Source organism: Lucilia cuprina, chromosome 5, assembly GCF_022045245.1.
Source record: "Lucilia cuprina isolate Lc7/37 chromosome 5, ASM2204524v1, whole genome shotgun sequence".
In the NCBI taxonomy this organism is placed as follows: Eukaryota; Metazoa; Arthropoda; class Insecta; order Diptera; family Calliphoridae; genus Lucilia; species Lucilia cuprina.
Window position 1 is genome coordinate 54287950 of NC_060953.1, and position 19726 is coordinate 54307675.

A 19726-nucleotide genomic window follows, 5' to 3' on the forward strand; every position below is an offset into this window, starting at 1 on the left:
GTTCAGTTCTAGTTCAGTTCTAGTTCAGTTCTAGTTCAGTTCTAGTTCAGTTCTAGTTCAGTTCTAGTTCAGTTCTAGTTGAGTTCTAGTTGAGTTCTAGTTCAGTTCCAGTTCAGTTCTATTAAGAACTTGAAGTCAAAGATATTTCCAGAAAGCTTTTTTCTATAAAACTGGTCCTATAAAATTGTTATAATCGTTTCGTTGCTATTGGAAAAAAGCAAAAAAAATAAATGCATGGCATATGTGAAAATATCAGCAAATCTTTAAAAAAAATTAAATAAATTTTCCACTTTATTTGTAAACATAAATTATAAACTAGACAACTTAGACAAAGTCAGATTTGCCAATAATTCAATTAGAATAAACAATGTCTTTACAACTTTGTATCATATTTCCAATTCTTTTCACCATCCAAACACCAACCCGGTTTTGCAACCTTAAAAAAAAAGTTATCAAACTGCATTCAAAGAGATCAATTTCAACACCCAGTTTATGGATGTATAATTCATACAATTATTTTTCACAAAATGTACAAATATGTGTTATTTTTTTTATGGGAAATATTTTTGGTCAAAAATATTTTTTGTCAATTACAATTATATTTTGGTGATTTTTAGTAAAAGATTTCGTAGACCAAACCCAGCTGAAAATTCAGACAAAAATTTATGTTTAATTCATAAGAGAAATGTTTAAAGCCAATCAGCCAGCCCACCAGCACCACAATTGATTTTTCTTTGATTTCTGTTTTTGGAATTTAATAATAACTCAATTTTCTTTTATTTTTCCTTCATTTTTTTCTTCTTGTTTTGTGTTAGATACAAAATTTATAAAATTTAAACATGTATTCGCCTACATTTTATGGCAAATTTGTTACTACTGACCTATAAATTGTTTTGTATGCCATCATGCCTTAACATTATTATTGAAAACAAGCTGTTTTTTTTCAAGATTTTTTTTGCTATCGTCTTCAATATTGCAAGTTGCATGCCACATAATTTTGTGTTTCTGTTAAAATAACAATTGTTTTGTATGATTTTTGTGTTGTATTTGTAGACTTTTTTCTTTGTATCGTTTTTTTATTTATTTTATAAACAAAAATTGACTTCTTGTAACTATTTTTTTTCGGTTTGGTTTGAACTGAAAAAGTGTATTGAAGTGTAGAAAAAAAAATGTTATTGAAAGAATGAGGAAGAATAGAAACACACAGACAAGTCAGACGACAAAATTTCTTTAGAAGTGTGTTATGAAGAAAAAAAAGAGCCATGTTTAGAAATTATTTGTTACGATGTAAGATTACAAAGATACCCTACTGCAGCCTTGAGCATTTATTTAAGCTTTAGAAAAATCTTATTTACTTTTTAGGATTTCATAAACTTTTCACAAAACCTTTCCCTAATATTCAATATAAAGGTTTAGACTATGCTATATAGAGTTTCCATCAATTACATTTTTAAATTTTTGTAATAAACTTTCTAAAAAGCTTTTTCCAACTCCTATTTAATAAGCTTTACAAAAAGCTTTGATTTTAGGTAAAAGTTTATTTCTACTTATTTAAACATTTTTCGTTAAAAATTGGTTTAAAATCACGCTTTGATAAGTTTTGCTTAAAAACTTATTTTAAAATCATTAGGAAAAACTTATTTAAAATTCTTAAAGAGCTTTACCAAAAGTCTTCCATTCAAGATAATTCAAAAAACTTGATACCAATCTATTAAAAACAATTTCATAGTGAAGAGTTCATTTCAAATGATAACTGCAAAAATTGTTGCAAACATTTCTTTTGAACTTATAAAAGCTTTCAATAAACTTTATTTTAAAAGTTTTCTAACGCTTTTTAAAAGCTTTCTATAAAGCTTATTTCAAAAGCTTGTTTCGAAAACTTTCTATAAAACTTTTTAAAAACTTATTTTGAAAGCTTATTTTAAAAACGTTTCTTTTGAACATATTTCAAAAGATGTTTATAAACTTTATTTAAAAAGTTTCTAAAGCTTTCAGTAAAGCTTATTTCAAAAGCTTATTTCAACAGCTTTGTATAAAGCTTATATCAAAGGCTTTCTATAAAGCTTATTTTAAAAGCTTTCTGTATACTTATATCAAAAGCTTTCTATAGAACTTATTTTAAAAGCTTTTATAAAAACTTATTTCAAAAGCTTTCTATAAAGCTTATTTCAAAAGCTGTCTATAAAGCTTATTTCAAAAGCTTTCAATAAAGCTTATTTCAAAAGCTTTCTATAAAGCTTATTTCAAAAGCAGTCTATAAATCTTATTTCAAAAGCTTTCAATAAAGCTTATTTCAAAAGCTTTCTATAAAGCTATTTCAAAAGCTTTTTAAAAACTTATTTTAAAACTTTTATAAAAACTTATTTTAAAAGATTTCTATAAAGCTTATTTCAAAAGCTTTCTATAAAACTTATTTCAAAAGCTTTCTATAAAGCTTATTTCAAAAGCTTTCTATATTTTTTAAAAGCTTTTTCCTCTTTTCCATAAAGCTTGTTTCAAACGCTTTTATTCAAAATATTGATATGACGTTTTTTCAAAGAGACAATTTGATTTAGAATTGTTCTATTAAGCTTATTTCAAGCTTATTTTCGAATCTTTCTTTATACCTTATTTAAAATTTTTGAGCCCAGTTTAAAAGCCCTCTAGAATGATTATTATAAAAGTTTTTAATAAAACATGTTCCAATTTTTACAAAGCTTAATTGATAATGTATTTTTTAGAGCTAATTTTAAAAGCCCTTTACAAAATCTTCCTTCCAAAGTTTTCTTGAAGGCATATTTTCAAAGCTATAAATAGATTCCTTTTTTTAGAAAGCTTTATTTTTTTTAAATTCAAAAGCTTAAAGCTATATTCAATCAATTAAAGCATTAATTCTAGTCGTTCTATTCCCTTAAAAATTCTAGTCTCTACATGATGACAATAAATCATGATTGGTGTTTTTGTTTTTTTTTTTTTTTTAATTCACAGTTGTTTGTTGTTGCCAAGTCATTTTGTTTTTCTTCTTTCTTTAAAACCACTTTAAAAAATTGTTTATATTCAATATTGTGATATTATGGTCGGCCAATATCTTTAGGCCAATAATAATTGCGGTCTTTCTTATTGAAAAGACAAACACTTGAACAAACTTAATTGAAACTTTTTCAATAAGCTCACACATGAATAAGATGAAAAAGAAACCTCCTCTAATCCAATCATTCTAATACTTTATTAGTAAATAGACGATGACGAAAATTATAGTGAGAATGATGAGGCTGAAGATGACATGATTTAACAAACAAGAGAACCATTACCTAAAGCTATGTAGCATGTATATTCTAGCAGATTTGTTGCTTTTTATATATTTTTACTCACGTTCATTAGCAATGAAATCATGATTTTTAAGTCGCATTTCTTTGGTTGGCTATTTAGACATTTGGTTGACACAAATATTTAGCACTTACCTGAAAATAAACAAGAGGGAAATGGTTAGCAAAAATATATATATTTTGTTTAGAAGAAAACAAATATTGTTAATTAATTGATAAAAAGAAAATAAAGTAGAAGCCGATAAGAATTAATACAAAACTTAAGAATAGAGATTTTATGAAGCAGTTAACTAACTGACATAATCATTAAGAATGATGTAGAAGTTTGAACTTTTGGAAATAAGTTCAAATTTTTTTAATGGTTGTTTTAAAAGCTTTATAAATGGCATTACAATGAATCAAATGTTTTAAGCTTTTTGGGGAGTGTTAAAAATACTTGTGTAATCAATTACATTGATAATAAACAATTATTTTCTAAAAGTTCTCTATTAAGTTGATACCATAAGCTTTCTATAATGTTTAGTACATAAGATAAGCTTATTATCAAACGCTTTTTATAATGGTTAGTCTACAAGTTTATTACAAATTTTTTAATAAAGCTTATTCTAGAACCTTTTTATAAACCTTTAATAATGATTATTCTTGAAACTTTGTTGAAGCTTTTCAGAAAGCTTATTATATAAGCTTTTTAGAATGCTTATTATATAAGCTTTTTAGAATGCTTATTATAGAAGCTTTTTAGAATGCTTATTATATAAGTTTTTCAGAAAGCCTATTATATAAGCTTTTCAAAAAGCTTATTATATAAGCTTTTCAAAAAGCTTATTATAAAAGCTTTTCAAAAAGCTTATTATAAAAGCTTTTCAAAAAGCTTATTATAAAAGCTTTTCAAAAAGCTTATTATATAAGCTTTTCAGAAAGCTTATTATATAAGCTTTTCAGAAAGCTTATTATATAAGCTTTTCAGAAAGCTTATTATATAAGCTTTTTAGAAAATTTATGATATAAGCTTTTCACAAAGCTTATTATATAAGCTTTTCAGAAAGCTTTAATATAAGCATTTCAGTAAGTTTTTTATAAAGTTTTTTATATAAGCTTTTCATTAAGCTTATTATAGAAGTTTTTCAGAAAGATTTAATATAGGCATTTCAGAAAGCTTATTATAAGTTTTTTATAAAGCTTACTCTAAAAGCTATTCTGAAAACTAATTATAAACTTTTCAGAAAGCTTATTCTATAAGCTTTTTAGAAAAAGGTTATTCTATTTGTTTCTAATAAAGCTTAGTTTATAAGCTTTTCATATAGTTTATTCTTAAAGCTTTTCAAAAGCACTTCACAAATTATTCTGTTAGCCTTTAATAATGCTTGTTTAAAGGGCTATTCATAAGGTTTATTCTGTTAGCTTTTAATAAAGCTTTTCATTAAAAATTATTCTGATAGCTTTCAATAAAACTTCTTTTTAAAGCTTTTCATAAAGCTTATTCTGTTAGCTTTCAATAAAGCTTTAAAGCTTTTCATAAAGATAATTGTGTTAGTTTTTAATAAAGCTTATGTTTAAAGCATTTCATAAAGCTTATAATGTTAGCTTTCAATAAAGCTTTTCATAAAGATTATTCTGTTAGCTTTTTATAAAGCTTATTCTGTTAGCTTTGTTATTGAGGGTGTTTTTTGTTTATTCTATATCATTCTATATAGGTTATCCTATAAGCTTTTTATATGAGTTCTATAAAGCTTTTTTCTATTAAGAATAAAGCTTTTCCTAAGAAACTAGTTTCGATATATCTTTTACTATAAAGTTTTTTTTCAGAAGTTTAATTTATAAAGCATTTCAGTAATCTTACAACTCACCTGCTCAAAACTCATTTCATTATTTTTTTTTTTTTTTTTTTTTTACTATATTAAAAGCTTTGTTTAAAAAATATTTTTGAAAGCAAAATTCTTAAAATTAATCATTAAAAAATTCCAACAAACTGTTATTTTTATCTCTTCTCATAACAGTAAACGAAAATAAATTATTATAAAATTTTATTGTTTAACAAATGCTAAAACAAATTTTATGTTAAATTTGTAAATTAATCAAAATGTTAATTTGTCTTTTAACACAATTCTAACTGTCTTAACTTTAAAGTTTAAACAAAAATCACAATGTTGATGTTTTTGCACTACTGACACAGTTTATTTAATTCTTTTTTTTTTTTTTTCTCCCATACAAACATACATATGTTTATTCTATCACTAATTTATTTTTTAAAAATACTACTATGTATTTAACTCATAAATATTTATAGAAAAAACAATAGTCAATCTTTCATTATCAGTTAAAGAAATGTTCAGTCGTCATATTAACGTTCTTTCTCTATCTCTTTCTCTGTAATATTCTGTCTCCCATTAATCATGTCATGGAATTTTGACTGCATGTTTTGGTTTTTTTCTTTTTTTTTAATACTTGTATTAAGTATGATTGTGGCCAATTGACAACCAGTTTAAAAACTTCACCTGTTCGTCTGTCTGTCTGTCTGTCTGTCTGTCTGTCTGTCTGTCTGTCTGTCTGTCTGTCTGTCTGTCTATCTGCCACATTCCCCCAAAAGAAGATGTTGTTTGTTTGAAGTGATTTGAAATTAAATTGTTTAAAAAATAATGTTAATAGAACAGTGAATGAATACGTAGACAAGAGACATCATAGTTTTGATTTCGAATTTGAGAAATAGAAATAGAATTATGTAAAATATTTTAACGGTTTTAAGGCATAAATTAAAGAATAGATAGATTAGAAACAGTTCGTTTTTTTTTCTTGTTACTTGTTGTTTAAGGTTTTTTTTATAAAGTTTTCTCAACTTTGTTGGTTAGAGTGTGAGAAAAAAGTTAAGAAGAATGTTAATTAATTAAAATTATTAAAAAAAATTTGAGGTGTAGAAGAGAATATTTTCTATTATAAGAACAAATGTTAGAAAATTTTTTATTAAAAGCAACTATTTTTGAAAAATTCTAATTAAAAGAGGAATTGCAAGAAAATTTTCTTAAAAAAGAAACAAATTTAAAGAAATCTACTAAGTATATAAGGAGACATTGTTTGAAAATGTGTATAAAATTCAAAAACAAGTATTCGAAAATTTTTTTATCGAAAGAGAAACTTTTTAAAAATATTCTATTGAAAGAGAAAATTTACAAAAATTTAGGAATATTTCAATAAAAAAATATGTTCGAAAACTTGCTACGAAAAGAGATAATCTTCGAAAATCTCTCAAAAAGAAAGAATAATTTGTATAAAAAAAGAAAATCTTCGAAATTTTTCTATAAAAAGAAAACATAATTGAAAATTTACAATAAAAAGAGAGAATGTTTAAAGAAAAGAAATAAAAAATATTTAAAAATTTCTATGAAATTTAGAAAAAGAAAACATTTAAAAATTTTCTTTTTTTTGAAGAAATGTTCAAAAAATTTCTAGAAAAAATGTTCGAAAATTTCTATAAAAAAAATTATTCGAAAACTTTTTACAAAAAGAGAAAATTTTCGAAAATTTTCTATAAAATAATAAATGTTCAAAAATTTTCTATAAAAAGAAAACATGTTCGAAAAAAGTTACATAAAAAGAGAAGATGTTTTAGCAGACGTTAGAAAAATTTCTTTCAAAAGAGAAAATTTTCTATAAAAATAGAAACTGTTTAAACATTTTCTATGTAAAAAGAAATTGTTCAAAAATATCTTATAAAAGAAAATGGTTCAAAATGTTTCTATAAAAAATGTTCGAAAATTTTCTATTTAAAGAGAAAACATTCGAAAATTTCCAATACAAAGTAAAAAGTTCGAAATTTTAATATAAAAAGAGAAAAAATTTTGAACATTTTCCAGATCGGGTTTCTTCTTTTCGAAAACTACTGTAAAAATTCTTATGAAAATTTTCTAAAAATAAAAGATAAATTCTATAAAAAGATAAAATATTCAAAAACAAATTCAATACAAGAACTTTTTAAAAACGATCTAAAGGAAAAGAAAATTTTCTATAAAATTATTGTAAATTTTCTACAAAAACTGAAAATGTTTTGTATAAAAAGTGAAAAAGTTGAAAAAATTTTTTATAAAACGTGAAAATGTTTGAATCATTCAAAAGAAAGAGAATTTGTACCAAAGTTTTCTATAGAAAGAAAAATTGTTCGAATAAATTCTATAGAAAGAGAAATTGTTCGAAAATTGTCTATAGAAAGAGAAATGTTCAAAAGTGTTCTATAAAAAGAGAAAATGTTCAAAAATGTTCATTCTTTAGAAGGAACATTTTTTTTCAAAATTTTCTATAAAAAGAGAAATGTTCGAAAATTTTGCTATAGAAAGAGAAATGTTCGAAAATGTTTTATAAAAAGAGAAAATGTTTGAAAATTGTCTATAGAAAGAGAACATATTTAAAATTATCTATATAAAGAGAAAATTATCCTTAAAAAACATGTTTCTAAATTTTCTATATAAGAGAAAATTTTTGAAAGTTTTCTATAGAAAGAGAAATTTAAAAAGAAATAAACAGGAACATTTTTTATAGCAAGAGTAAATTTAGTAAATTTTCTATCATAATAGAGGAAAATTTTCTTTAATAATAGAAGTTTTACAAATTTTCTATAAAAAAAAAATGTTTGAACAATATTTAATAAAGAGATAAATTTTAGAAAAATGTTCTATAAAAAGTAAAAGATTTTTAAAGATTTTCTCTAATAAGATAGATTTTTAGAAGGTTTTCTATAAAATGAAAAATTCTACAAAAACAAAGATTTTAAAAATTTTTTCTAAATAGAGAAAATTGTTCAGTATATTTTATATTATTTAAGACACCTGTTGAGCTTTTGACGCCAAATTACATATGACAGACAAATAGTTAAAATATAAATTATGTCAATTATGTTTTAATACAAATAAAATTTAACAATTTCCATTAAATCAAGTCTAATTGAAATTTATGCATTTTCTTCTAAACTAAAAAAATAGTGTTAAGTTAAAAAACAATAAAAATCTTTTAAATACAATAAACCAAATAATTAACAGTTAATTTTAGAAAAAAAAAACATAAATTAACTTGTTAAATAGAAAACAGAAAAAGGAAATAAAACAAAAATAAACCTAGAATTGAACTGAACTGAACAGTAGAGAAATAAAACAATCATGAATAAAATTTCCATAATTATAGATTTATGACTTGAAATAAAAAACGAGAAATAAAAAACAAACATAGCAGCCGCAAAAGGCAGCATCAGCTAATAACCAGCCAAACAGTCATAATAACAAGAGATTTAAATTGGTTTAAATATAAAAGAAAAATTGTATTTTAAAGCTAAAATAAAGAAAAAAAAAGTTGAAAAAAAACACAATGAAAATAATACGTTTTTTTCTAGTTTGAAAAGAATAATAACAATAGATTTTTATATTCCATTCTTTTTTTACTCTTAGTAGAGTACAAAAATAATATAAATGGAACATCATAGAATAGAATTAAATTATAATCATAATATAGTTAGACACAACACAATTCCCCCTAAAGCTTTACTTTAAAGATTAAAAGATGTTTTTGTTTTAAAACTTTCGTAATTTTTTTTTTTTTATTGTTTAATACTTAGAAGTATATGATTTACAGACCGATGAAAAAAAGAGCGAGAGAAGAGTAGTTATGTTTAAGATATTCTACAATAGACCTTCTCCTCTTTTTACCTCTTCTGTGGCAACACTTAAGCATTTCTTACAAATGAATTCGAAAATTTTCTATAAAAAGAGAAATTGTTTGAAAAGTTTTTATTAAAAGAGAAATTTTTTGAAAATTTCCTAAAACAAGACAACATGTTTGAAAATTTCCTTTAAAATGAAAAAATTTCGAAAATTTCCTATAAAAAAAACAAAATGATTTAAAATTTCGTATAATATGAAAAACTGTTGAAAATTTCCAATATAAAGAGATAATTTTTAAAAATTTCCAATAAAATAAGGAAAATTTTTAACAATTTGCTTTAACAACACAAAATATTCTAAAAATTCCTATTAAAAGAGAAAATGTTTAAAAATTTCCTATAAAAAAAAATATTTGAAAATTTTATTTTTTTAAAAGAGAAAATGTTCAAAAATTTCCTAAAAAAGATAAAATATTTGAAAATTTCTTATAAAGAGAGAAGATGTTTACAAATTTACTATAAAAAACACAATATTTTCGATTTTTTTTTTAAAGAGAAAATTTCCTATAAAAAGAAATGGAAAGACAAAATGTCCAACATTTCCTATAAAAACAGAAAATATTCGAAAATTTCCTACAAAAAAATAACATTTTATAAATATTCCTATAAAAATGTTGCAAATTTTTTATAAAAAGACAAATTGTTCTAAAATTTCCTAAAAAAGAGAAAATATTTGAAAATTTCTTATAAAGAGAGAGGATTTTTAAAAATTTCCTTTAAAAAAACGCAATATTTTCCAAAATATTTTTTTAAAGAAGAAAATTTCCTATAAAAACAGAAAATATTCAAAAATGTCCAATGAAAAAACAAAATTTCCTAAAAAAAGAGAAAAAATTTGAAAATTTCCTACAAAAAATAAAATTTTCGAAATATTTCTATAAAAACATAAAATATTTCAAAATTTTTTATAAAAAGACAAATTGTTCCAAAATTTTCTAATAAAAGAGTAAATGTTTGAAAATTTCTTATAAAGATTGAAAATTTTTTAAAATTTTCTATAAAAAGATAAAAAGTTTTAAAATTTCCTATAAAATTAAACAATATTTTCAAAAATATCTTATAAAGAGTGAAAATTTTCTACAAAAAGAAAAAAAAATGTTCGAAAATGTCCTATAGAAAGACAAAATGTCCAAAATTTCTTATAAAAGGAGAAAATATTCGAAAATTTCCTATAAAAAGATAAACTTTTCTTAAATTTCCTATAATAAGAAAAAATGTAAGAAATTTTCCTATAAAAAGCACAATATTTTCCAAAAATTTCTAAAAAAATAGAGATAATGTTCGAAAATTTCTTATAAAAAGAAAAAATATTCTAAAATTCCATATAAAAACAGAAGATTTTCGAAAATTTTCTATAAAAAGACAAAATATTCCTTTTCTTAAATTTCCTATAATAAGAAAAAATTTAAGAAATTTTCCTATAAAAAGCTCAATATTTTTCAAAAAAATTTCTAAAAAATAGAGATAATGTTCGAAAATTTTTTATAAAAAGAAAAAATATTCTAAAATATTCTAATTCTAAAATATTAAAAATTTTCTATAAAAAGACAAAATATTCCAAACTTTTATATTATAGGAGAAAATGTTCAAACTTTTCCTATAATCGGAGCAAATATTTTAAAATTTCCTATAAAAAGAGAAAATGTTTTCAAATTTCTTATTAATAAAGAAAAAGTTTGAAAATTTCCTATAAAAAGACAAAATGTCCTAAAATTTTCTATAAAAAACACAAAATTTTCGAAAATTTCCTATAAAGAAAGTAAATATTTGAAAATTCCTATAAAAAGACAAAATTTTCTAAAATTTTCTAAAATTACATATAAAAACAGAAAATGGACTTTTTAAAAATTTCCTATTAAAGGAGGAAATGTTCGAAAATTTCATATAAAAAGACAAAACGTTTTAAAATTAACGATAATAAAAGAATGTGTTTTATTAAATTTCCTATAAAAAGACAAAATGTCCTAAAATTTCCTATAAATAACACAATATTTTCGAAACTTTTCTATAAAGAGAGAAAATGTTTAAAAAGTTTCTATAAAAAGACAAAATATTCTAACATTTCATATATAAAAAGTGAAGATGTTCGAAAATCTCCTAAAAAGAGAGACAATTTTTCAAAATTTCCAATAAAAAGACAACATTTTCTAAAATTTCTTATGAAAGGAGAAAATGTTCGAAAATTTTCTATAAAAAGAAAAAATGTTCGAAAATTTCCTATAATAAGAGAAAATGATCGAAGATTTACTATGAAAAAGCAAAATATTCGAAAATTTACTATAAAAATTTCATATAAAAATACAAAGTATTCGAAAATTTCCTATAAAAGGAGAAAATGTTCGTAAATTTGCTTTCAAAAAGAAAACACTTTCCAAAATTTTGTATAAAATGAAAGTATTTAAAAAAAATTCTATAATAAGAGAAAATGATTGATAGATTTCTATGGAAAAGAGAAAATGTTCGAAAGATTTCTATGGAAAAGAGAAAAATATTCGAAAATTTTCTATAAAAAGAAAATTATTGTAAAATGTCCTTTTAAAAGAGAAAATGTTTGAAAATTTCTTATAAAAAGAGAAAAATGTTCAAAAATTTCATAGAAAAAGACAAAATGTTCAAAAATTTTCAATAATAAAAGAAAATGTTGAAATATTTCTATAAAAAGACAAAACCCATGAAAAATTATATTAGTTCTACAACTAGTTCTAGAACACATGATTTTAGCCTGAACTCGTTCTAGTTTTGAGTTGAGACCAATGATTTTTGTTCGAAATTGTCACCTTCGGAACTGGTTCTGAGGAAGCGTTATAGAGTCGACAATCGTTCTTTGGTACGCTTCTGGAACTAGTTCTTTGAATTTGTCAACCTCGGAACTAGTTCCGGGGAAGCTTGATAGGAAAAAATACATTGGCATATGACCAATCTTCTAGTTTAAAGGTAACTTGAAATGATTTAAAAGTAATTTGTAAGTTTTCGTTAAATTGTATCAATCTGCAATGAAAAATATTTCCTTTTGACAATAATTCCCACAAAAGCCAATATACACTGACTGAATTACAATTTTCCCACAGAAATTACATTTTGTTTTTAACCTTCAATCTTCAGCATAAGACATTACAAAGTTGCCGACATTAATCTTTAAAATATTTAGACCATAAAATTTTGTATCGTTTATGATAAAAATCAACAACAATCAAGATACAACAAGAGAGTAAAACATTTGCACATTGAGTTATTTTGAACTGATTTGTGTAAACTAATTTTTAAAAAAATAAAAACGTGAAAAGAATTTACAAACTAAAACATATTTTCAAATAAAAAGTCTTGTAATATGCAAAAAAAAAAAAACACAACAAAATAGAAAAAAACGACTTAGTTTATACAACAAGTTGCAGGGACACTTGAAGATAGAGAAAGAGTCAGACAAATGGATGGATGGACAGATATGAACAGCATAAAATGAATTTTCGGGGAACATTGATTTAAACAAATGAAATGGTGTTGTTAAAGCAATATTTTATATGAATGGAATTTTCTATAAAAGAAAATATTTAGAAAATTTCTACAGAAGAAAAACTTTTCTAAAAAAAATTCTAAAAAGAAAATTTTGAAATTTTCTATAAAATGTAGAATTTTTTGCAAATTTTCTAAAAATTCTTTAAATAGAAAACTTATCAAAACCAATCGACCTTTTTGTATAAATTTGTTGTTGTATTGTTTTAAACATTAATGTGTCTCTTGATTTTGTTCCCTTGAAAAACAAAAAAACAATTGAACAAGTTTTTCTTTAAAAAAAAAAACAATATTTTTCCATTTCATTCTGTTTCCAAAAGGCAGAGTCGAGTAAAAAGATCTTGATTTTGTTTTTAACCTAGAAAATCAATAAACCATGAATTGAAAGTAAAACATAAGTTGTTGCTGCTGCTACTGCTGTTGATGTTGCTGCACAGAAAAAGGAAGCAACAACAAGTTGTATGTGTGTATTGTCAACAGCAATAAATAGAAAAAAAAACGTCAAAGAAACAGCAAGAAAAAGGTTTTATTATTGTATTTTGTTTTAACAAGATATATTGAAATTTTTACAAATATTATGAAATTGATATCGACAATAAATTGTCAATAAATTCAACAATAACTGGTAAAATTGATTGTCAACCTGTTGAAGAAAACAAGAAGCCTTATTTTGTGGGAGGATTGAGGAAGGTTGAAAAAAATTCCTAGAATTGTATTAAAATAGAAAGATATAAAGAAAAATCTCAATGTCACATAAAGATTTAAATTATTGAAAATTTGTTTTAAAGAGAAAATTTTCAAAAATTAAAAACAAGAGAAAATTTCGAAAATTTTCTATAAAATTAAAATTTTTAACAAATTTTTATTTTATAAAAAGAGAAATTTTCAAAAATTTTCTATCAAAAGAGAAAGTATTCAAAAATTTATTTATTATAAGAAAAGAGAAAATGTTCAAAAGTTTTCTTTATAAGAGAAAATGTTCGAAAATTTTCATTATAAGAGAAAATGTTCGAAATTTTCTTTAAAATAAGTAAATGTTCGAAAAATTTCTATAAAAAGAGCAAAATTTTTTTAAAAAGAGAAAAAGTTCGAACATTATCGAAAAAAATCTTTCACAATTTACTACAAAGAGAGTATATGTTTAAAAATTTTATTTAAAATGTTCCAAAATTTTCTATAAAAAGAGAAATTTTGGAAAATTTTCTTTAAAATAGAGAAATATTTAAAACTTTTTTATAAGAAAAGTGAAAATGTTCGAAAATTTTCTTACTTCGAAAGAGAGAAATATGATCGAAACTTTTTTATAAGAAAATAGAATAAGTTTGAAATTTTTCTTTAAAATGAGCAAATACTCGAAAAATTTTTATAAAAAAAAACAAAATTTGTTTTAAAAGCAGAAAGGTTAGAAAGTTTTCGAAATAAAAAAAAAGTCATTCATAACTTAATACGAATAGAGAAAATGTTCGAATACTTTCTTTAAAATGAGGAAATGTTCCAAAATTTTCTATAAAAATAGAAATTTTGGAAAATTTTCTTTAAAATAGAGAAATATTTAAAACTTTTTTATAAGAAAAGTGAAAATGTTCGAAAATTTTCTATATAAAGATAAAGTTTTCTATATAGATGGAAAATGCTAGAATATTTTCTATAAAATGAGAAAATTTTGTGCAAACATTTATTTGAAAAGAGGAAATTTTTGAAAATTTTATTTGAAATCAGGAAATTTTCTATAAAAGAAGAAAATGCTCGAAAATGTTCTTATAATGAGGACATGTTCGAAAATTCGAAAAAATGTAAAGTTCGAAAATTTCCAAAAATTTCTTATAAAAAGAGAATATGTTTGAAAATTTTTTATTAAAAAAAAAAAATTTCGAAAATGTTCTTTGAAAAGAAAAAAGTTTGAAAAATTTATTTAAAAAGAGAAATGTTTGAAAGTTTATTTTGAAAAAAGGAAATGTTCCAACATTTCATATAAAAAGAGAAAAAGTTCGACAATTTTTATAAAAATAGAGAAAATGTTCAGAAATTTTATTTAAAATGAGGAAATGATTAAAAATTTCCTACATAAAGAGAACGTTTTCTATATAAAGATAAAATGCTAGAAAATTTAATTTAAAAGATGTGTTCGAAAATTTTCTAAAAAAAACCGAACATTTTCTAAAAAAAAATCTTTAAAAATCTTTAAAAAAAAATCTTATCTTGAGCTCATTCTATTTTAACAACTTGTTGACAAAAAAGATATTTTCTAAAAGAGGAATTATATGTGGGTCAAAGGTAATCATGGGTCATGTTCTTATTAATTTTGGTAGAGAGATAAACGACTACATTAATGTTATGTATGTGCAGATTTCAATAGTGATATAAGTGTTTATAATTGAATTTTGACCTTCATGACATTTTTAGAAAGGGGCTTTATATGGGGTCTAGGTCAAATGACACCCGATTATTACGAAAACTGGCAGTATCATATGGACTAATATTTGAACAAGTTTTTACAGAGATACTACAACATTTAACTTAATTATGAGCTCAAAAGTTCTATTTGGGGGGTACGGTTGTATGGGGGCTAGCCAAAATAATGCAGAAATCTATGTGCCAAATCCATCCTGCAAGATTGCAAGGTTATTATGAACACACAGACGGACGAACGGACGGACAGACGAACATGCATAGTAAAATCGACTTCGAAAGTAATTCTGAACCGATTGGTATACTTTAAGATAGACGCAGATCTACAAGGGGAAGGGATAAACACCCCCCCAACCTGAAATTTCTTCATACAAAATATAAAACACACAGACGGACGGACAGACGTCTATGCATAGTAAAATCGACTCAGAAAGTGATTCTGAGCCGATTTGTATACTTTAAGACAGGCGCGGATCCACGGGGGGAAGGGATAACCTCCTCCCCCACAAACTGCAATTTCTTCATACAAAATATAAATATAAGGAAAAAGAAAGTAAGTGAAAAAAAGTTCTCCCCTTCAAAAACTCGAGCTGGATCCGCGACTGCTTTAAGATGAATGTAGCACCAATATTTTTAGGTATTACAAATACCACTATAGTGATGCAGGGTACAATAAACTAATGTATGTTAATATTTTTATGCACTCTTATATAATTTCAAGGCTTTCAAAATATGAATTTACCACTGGAGTGAATGCATTTTTATTTGAAAAAGCATAACTGCATGTTAAATGCATAATGTTAATAATATGGACAATTGTTATTATTTGTTTAACATTATTTAGCATTTAACTGTTAATTGTTAAACAATTGCCAACAATTTACATGCCACAGTGATTTTCTAAAAGAAAAAAACCAAAAACTGCATGAAAAACTGTATTTCATTGAAGAGAAGGTTGAATTTCATTCTAGCGAATACAAAATTATAAAAATTATAATTAATTTACTTTAAATTAAAAATTAAATTAAAACTTTTCACTTTTTATAGAAAAGAGAGCAAATTGTATATATTTCTGCTTTTACAAGCGGAAATCTAATCAATCATGCAAAAACCTTTATTTTTATTTTCTTTTCTTTTTGATTTTATTTTTTTCTATTTTTATCTAGATTATTTATTTAAAATGCTTTCATTTCTTTTATGTTTATTATAATCATGATTTTTTTTATTGCTAATGCAACCTTAATAATCTTTTCTTTGTAGTATATTAGTTGTTCAGTCCAACCATCAGTCCGTCCGTCCGTCCGTCCGTCCGTCCATCTGTCCGTCTGTCTGTCCATTCATCTATTGTTAAACTGTACTCTCCTCCATCGGTTTTGTGGTTAATTTCTAGTTCAATGCCAACCAAAGTCGACACTCTGTATTAAGTCCAAAACTCTCTGTTGGTCTTTGGTTTTCTTTTTTTCTATAATTTTCTTTCTTTTAAATCTATTTTATATGCATGTTTTTTTTTATTGTTTAGTATATATTTTCCCTTAAGGTTAATTTCGATTTTCTTTTCGATTGTTGTGGCCTTAATGGTGGCATCATGTTGTTTAGTGAAAAAAAAAAACGTCTTAGTGGTTTCATCTAAACAAACATTTCTAAACACGAACCAACAAACAAACTTAAACTGGGCTTTTAGATCAAAATAAACGTTTTTTTTTCTTTTGGTTCAACTAAAGAGTTTTTTTTTCAAAAACCCCAAAGTGCTTGTTATTGACTTGTAATTTTCTATTTGGAAAATTATAATTGAGTGTAGAAAATTTAAAGAAATGGTGAAAAAGAAATGAAAGTAAAATTTTGATATAGGCTGCTGGTCACGGATAACTGTATAGCTAATAAAATAGCCATAAATGACCCGAGGTTGGATAAGCAAGAAATCAGCGCTTTTACTGGTATCTCTCTTACGAACTGTAAAAACTTAATGAATTAGAAAGCCCAAATCAAGTGGTTCCCTTTCGTCAGATCTCGAGGTCTACTAGGCTTCTTTATGATGCCCTCAAATCAAGAGTGTGCATAGGCTTTCGAAGAAAGCAGAAAAGAACGCGTGTACCAGTAATAAAGGGACACTATGTCATATGCACTTTCGCCAGAAGACTACGAACTTTAAGAAACTTGTTCTTAATGAATTGGAAAGACCAAATCAGGTGGTTCAATGAAACCTTTTGTCAGATCTCGAGGTCTCCTTGGCCTCTATATGATGCTCTCAGATCAAGACTGCTCATAGGCTTTCGAAGAAAGCAGAAAAGAACGCTTGTATCAGTAATTATAGGGCACTTTCGACAGGAGACTACGAACTGTAAGAACTGGAAAAGCCCAAATCAGGTGGTTCAATGAAACCTCTTTTCAGATCGCGAGGCTTTCGGAGAAAGCAGAAAAGAACTCTTTTATAAGTAATTAGAGGACACTGTGTCATAGGTACTTTCGCCAGGAGACTACGAACTGTAAGAAACATGTTCTTAATGAATTTTATGGCAAAGACCAAATCAGGTGCTTCAATGAAACCACTTGTCTGATAGCGAGATCTATTTGGTATCTATATAATGCTTTCCTATCAAGACTGTAGATAGGCTTTCGAAGAGAGCAGATAAGAACGGTTATCTCAGTAATTAGAGGACACTGTGTCATAGACACTTTCGCCAAGAGACTACGAACTGTAAGAAACTTGTTTTCAATGAATTGTCAGATCTCGAGGTCTATTTAGCCTCTATATGATTCTCTCAGATTTATACTGTGCATAGGCTTTCGAAGAGAGCAGATTAATAATTAGACGACACTATGTCATATACACTTTCGTCAGGAGACTATGAACTTACTGATCTATGATCTTACCGATCTGTATGAGAAAGCCCAAATTAGTTCGCTCAGTAAAACCTCTTGTCAGATCGCGAGGTCTATTTGGCCTTTATATAATGATCTTAGACCACTTGTATCATTAATAAAAGGACACTGTGTTATAGGCAGTTGTATAAATAACAACTGCAGAAGTTGTCATAACAATGAAGAAAAAGAGACGATATGGCATCTACTTTGCTATAGCCCTGCGCTGACTGAAAACAGGGAAGCCTTCTTGTCAGGCATGAAGGAAGGCCTGAAGAATATCCTATGCTTCATAATACATAAAACCGGTTGGTTTAGTTCTGGAAGCAGAGATTGACATCAGAACACACTTCTGCGGCCTCTAGAGTAACACAATCCGACCAACTTAAATGAACTGCTTTTGAAGCAGCTGTCCACAATACGATAACCTAACCTATGGGTATTTACAAAAAACACTTTGTCTAATGTTGAGAGCAATTTAAAGCTGGTATCGGCAGAGAGTAAGAGTGCTCATAGATTGTATTCGTATCTGTAAAAGCTAGAGAGTAAAATTGTAATAATAAAGAGAGTAATATGGTTAAAAGTAAGAGAGTATGATAGTAAAAAGCAAGAAAGTAATAAAGTAGAACATAAAAGAGCGCTTTGCTTATCACTGTTTTAAATTCTTGCTTATGAAGAAACCTTTTGGATTTTGATATTAAAAAACTAATTGAAAATTTTTTTATGAAATGTTTCACATTTCAATAGATTAATCTATTACAATTGTTTTTCGAAAGTTACATATTATATTCTATGATAATTTTAATTAAAAATTTTTATTTTTTTCTTTTCAGGTATGTTCAACTAAATAATATTAAAACGTTTTTAACAAGTAAGTTACTATTTGAAATAACTTGGCTATTGTGAATTAAAAAACGAGTTATTCTTATTAATAAAAAATTGTTGAAAAATTTTTTTAGCTACGGAAGCAATAAGATGAGTTAAATACTTTTGCTCTCATTTCGGCTACGGTATAACTATCAAGTAAAGTATCCCAGCAAAAATTTGGTAATGACTTGCAATCGTAACTACTTACCTAATAACATACATATACATATCGTTTTAATTACATAAAAGTACTTTAATAATGCCATATTAATAATGTATTATATAAATACTTTCAAGTTCATTAGTCAGTTTCTGCGTAAAGATATTGACTGATTTTTCTAATTACTTGTAAGCGATTGTAAAGAATGCAAATAGACCTTTCACTATGTTCCTTAACATTTTGAGTTGTTAACACAAATATTGTGATTAAACTACATGTTAGGAAAGTAACAATTGTTTCCTAACAATTAAACAATTTTTTTTTACTTTCACTCTTGCCTTTTGATAGATAATTCTACCGTTTTAACATTTCTTTTAAATTGTACATGAACTCTCACCTGACACAAGTCCAATAGTAGAGAGATAGAAAAATTTACAGAAAATAATTGAAAGTTAAATGAAACATTTGCACGTAAAACGACATGGGAAAACGCATAAACGTAAACTGTTTTTTTTTTTTTTTTGTTAGATTTAGAAAGGTGGGTGGGTAGCTGGGTCACATCCTAAGGAGTGTCTGTTAAAAACAGAGTAAATATAAAAAACAATTGGGGCGTGTAAATAACAAGAAAGCAAGGAAATGGGTTGATTTGACAAAAGAGACAGAAATCTTTACAAATTTTTAACAACAATAAAATCCAAAAAGTTTAAAGAACTAAATAAAATTTTTCAACAGTCAAGGGTTAAAATTAAGCAATTTTTATTTAATAATTTTCAATGACCACTCAACAACAATAGTCTGCAACTATATAGGAACAAATGATGTGGTGGGTACTTTGATCTGACTGATCTTGCTGGTGGTGGTGATGATGTTCTGTTTCTTAAGTTATGTTGCTTCCTGTTGTTTGACTCAAAAGATTTG

At 24.9% G+C, this 19726-nt stretch overlaps 1 protein-coding gene across 3 annotated transcripts in view; it reads right to left on the reverse strand.

The window, feature by feature from the left end:
- Positions 1-19726, reverse strand: part of LOC111689609 (elongation factor-like GTPase 1) — a 191983-nt gene that overhangs the window by 126076 nt on the left and 46181 nt on the right. Inside the window, exon 5 of one of the 3 annotated variants that reach the window (XM_046952768.1) lies at positions 3025-3440. The exons of the other annotated variants lie outside the window; for them this stretch is intronic. Within the exon in view, the coding sequence (XP_046808724.1) occupies positions 3430-3440 (11 nt within the window). The 3' untranslated portion in view covers positions 3025-3429. Of the gene's footprint in view, positions 1-3024; positions 3441-19726 lie in introns of those variants that run through there. 3 annotated transcript variants of the gene reach the window in all.